General features: G+C 47.1%; 1 protein-coding gene across 1 annotated transcript; it reads right to left on the minus strand.

Moving 5' to 3' along the window:
- Positions 1-310: 310 nt before the first annotated feature.
- Positions 311-2,303, minus strand: SARC_13971 (hypothetical protein; the record flags this gene model as incomplete). Its single annotated transcript, XM_014291898.1, has 1 exon — positions 311-2,303. A coding segment is annotated over exon 1 (1,500 nt), but the record flags the coding sequence as incomplete, so codon positions are not given.
- Positions 2,304-2,587: the final 284 nt, after the last annotated feature.

Genomic DNA, 2,587 nt, shown 5'->3' on the forward strand with positions numbered 1-2,587 from the left:
TGTGTGTGTGTAGTGGTGCGTATATATATATATATATATATATATATATATATATTATATATATATATATGTATATATTTATGTATATATATAGATATATATGTATAATATATATATATATATAATATATATATAAACATCATTTTAAATCTGAATGAATGTACGTTCAAATTGTATGGTTTTAAACTGACCAAAGGAATATATGTAATGAAGAAAGGCAAGACTGCAGTATGCTATTCAGCTAAGTAAGTACATAGCATGGTTATTGTTCGGACCTCAGAGCAATCGAGATAGTACGTATACAACATACCCGTCCGCGATCACAGCCCTTCCACAGACAGTCGTACTTAGCCCTGCCCACGCCAATGTGCACTGTGTTGATGTGGTCCATGAGATCGCCCACAAACTCACCACAGCCACTCCAACAGCACTGGAATGAGGCTTGTCTTCCCTTGTTGAGCACGAATACTTGGGATCCGCGCCCTCTGGCCGACCGTGGGGACCGGGGGGATCGGTTGTTGGGGGTGTGTGCTCGAGGCGTGTAAATGCGCGGTGTCTGTCCCTTGCTATCCACTCGTGACCCTGCACTGGCAATTGGGCTGGGGGCCGCCTTCATGTCCGTGTTGATTTTGATGCCTATGAACCGTGACTTGTCTTTGGGTTTTGCGCCCGCGGGCGTTATGCTCATGCTAATGGCTGCGTTTGAGTTGGGATCTGAATGGATGCGTTTCCTGGCCTCGAATCCTGAGGGTGACGGCTGTCTGGGGGAAATGGGCCTGAGCATAAGTAGTTGCTGTTGTGACATTTGTGGAAGTAGCTGTGGCTGTGTTGCTTTGGTAGGTTGTGCATATGGATGTGAACGATGTGCCTTGTTGTCCGTGGTGCTGGATATGGCATACTTAGGTTTGGAGGCGTCCCTTGGAGTGGTTGCGAGTGTAGTGCTCTCTGATGGAGGGCTAGTGTGCTGCCGAGTGCCTGCTTGTGCACTGCTATCGTGTGTGAGTGCCTGTGCACTGCCATCGCTTGTGTGGCTATCGTCTGTGTACGGTTGGTCGGGTGCGTCCGCTGTCGACCTGTCAAGTATGTCACTGACAGCTGTTGGCGCTGCTTTGCTGCTAGTTGCCACGGCATCGTTGGAGGAGCCGTCTACTGATGTCTCTTGTGCGGCGGACTGTGCCTGTTCACTCCCGTGTGTGCGTGCCTGTGTGCGTGCAGTGGTCGCTGTATTCTGTTGTGTATCTATGTATGATGGTGCGGAGGGTTGTGTGTGGGCTGGCATGGGTATCCGTGCACTTTCGTGTGGCTGTGGTGTGCGTATGTTTGGAAGTGTAGAGCCGACTTCAGCCACTGCGGCTGCGGGAGGGTTAGGCGGTGTTATCACCCGCACACTGGGGATCAACCCCCCCACAGTCGGCCCATCCGTTGCATTGGAGGTTTTAATGACATCTTTCGTGGCTGCAGAGTTTGGATCTGCATGCTTTGCGTCTGCATGCTTTGCGTTTGTGTTGTCTGTGTCTGCCATGTCTGAGACTGTCCTGTCAGACGTGGTCTTGTTTGTGTCTGTATTTTGGCCTACATCGGAGGTAGTAGGTGCCGCGGTGTCCGTTGTGCTGGTCATCTCTTTAGTGGGATCGTCCATGGTACTTGAATTTTCGTTTGGTTTGTTATTTTGTGTCGCTTTGAGAGCACCCTGCGTGTCTTCAGGGGCAACTGGACGTGCGCTCATAGCCATCGATTCATCACCAGCAGATTCAATTTCGTTGGCGGTACTATTCTGTCTGACTTGGCCACTTTCAGCATTTGCGTGCATTGTTGCTTTTGTAATTCAAATGCATAAACGCATATACTTCTCACCCTATGTACTCGGTGGTTGTAGTTCCAGTCTGAATTACTGGCCTGTTCAGGTTTTCTACGCAGACTTTTTATACCTATGAAAGCGTGACAAATAACTCGTAGGGATGGGTCGAGCGTAAATGGCCGAATGTGCTTATATTACATGTGTCTGTATTTGTGTGAAATTTATGCGTGCCTGTAGAAGAGTTGTGTGTGTGCGAACCCGCAGTTGTGGTACATTGCGAGTGTCTGTAGCTGTGGCGGTGTGACCAGTCGTGTGCCTTTAGTCGTATCACACCCTCAGCAACAATGTGTGCAGTCTGCAATATGCCATAGTCCGAATCGGACTCTTTCGTTTTGTAAGTGACTCGGTTTGTGAGTTGTATACGTGCGTTTTGTATTGTGAAACAAACTTATGATATACCACACACAACACGAGAGTAAATATTCACTCAGCGCCAGCAGTGACCAGACTTCGAAGTGGGCCAATGCCTTCGCGGCACTCCAACTACATATATGTTCCCTTCCCCTCTAAAAAAGATTTGCCGAATCACCGTCCCTTTTAGATTTTATCAAAGTCGTCTTCCAAATTTCTGAGGTCTAAAAATTTGAAACCCCCGAAAGCTAATGGTCATTTTATCCTGAGCCCAATATACTTTTTTATACGGCTTTTACCATAAAAAATAGTTGATAGATTTCTATGTGGTAACACTGCTTTACTATTATATTCTATGTATGTGGTGTTTGAACGTAG

The sequence above is a fragment of the Sphaeroforma arctica genome (assembly GCF_001186125.1).
Source record: "Sphaeroforma arctica JP610 unplaced genomic scaffold supercont1.3978, whole genome shotgun sequence".
Lineage (NCBI taxonomy): Eukaryota > Ichthyosporea > Ichthyophonida > Sphaeroforma > Sphaeroforma arctica.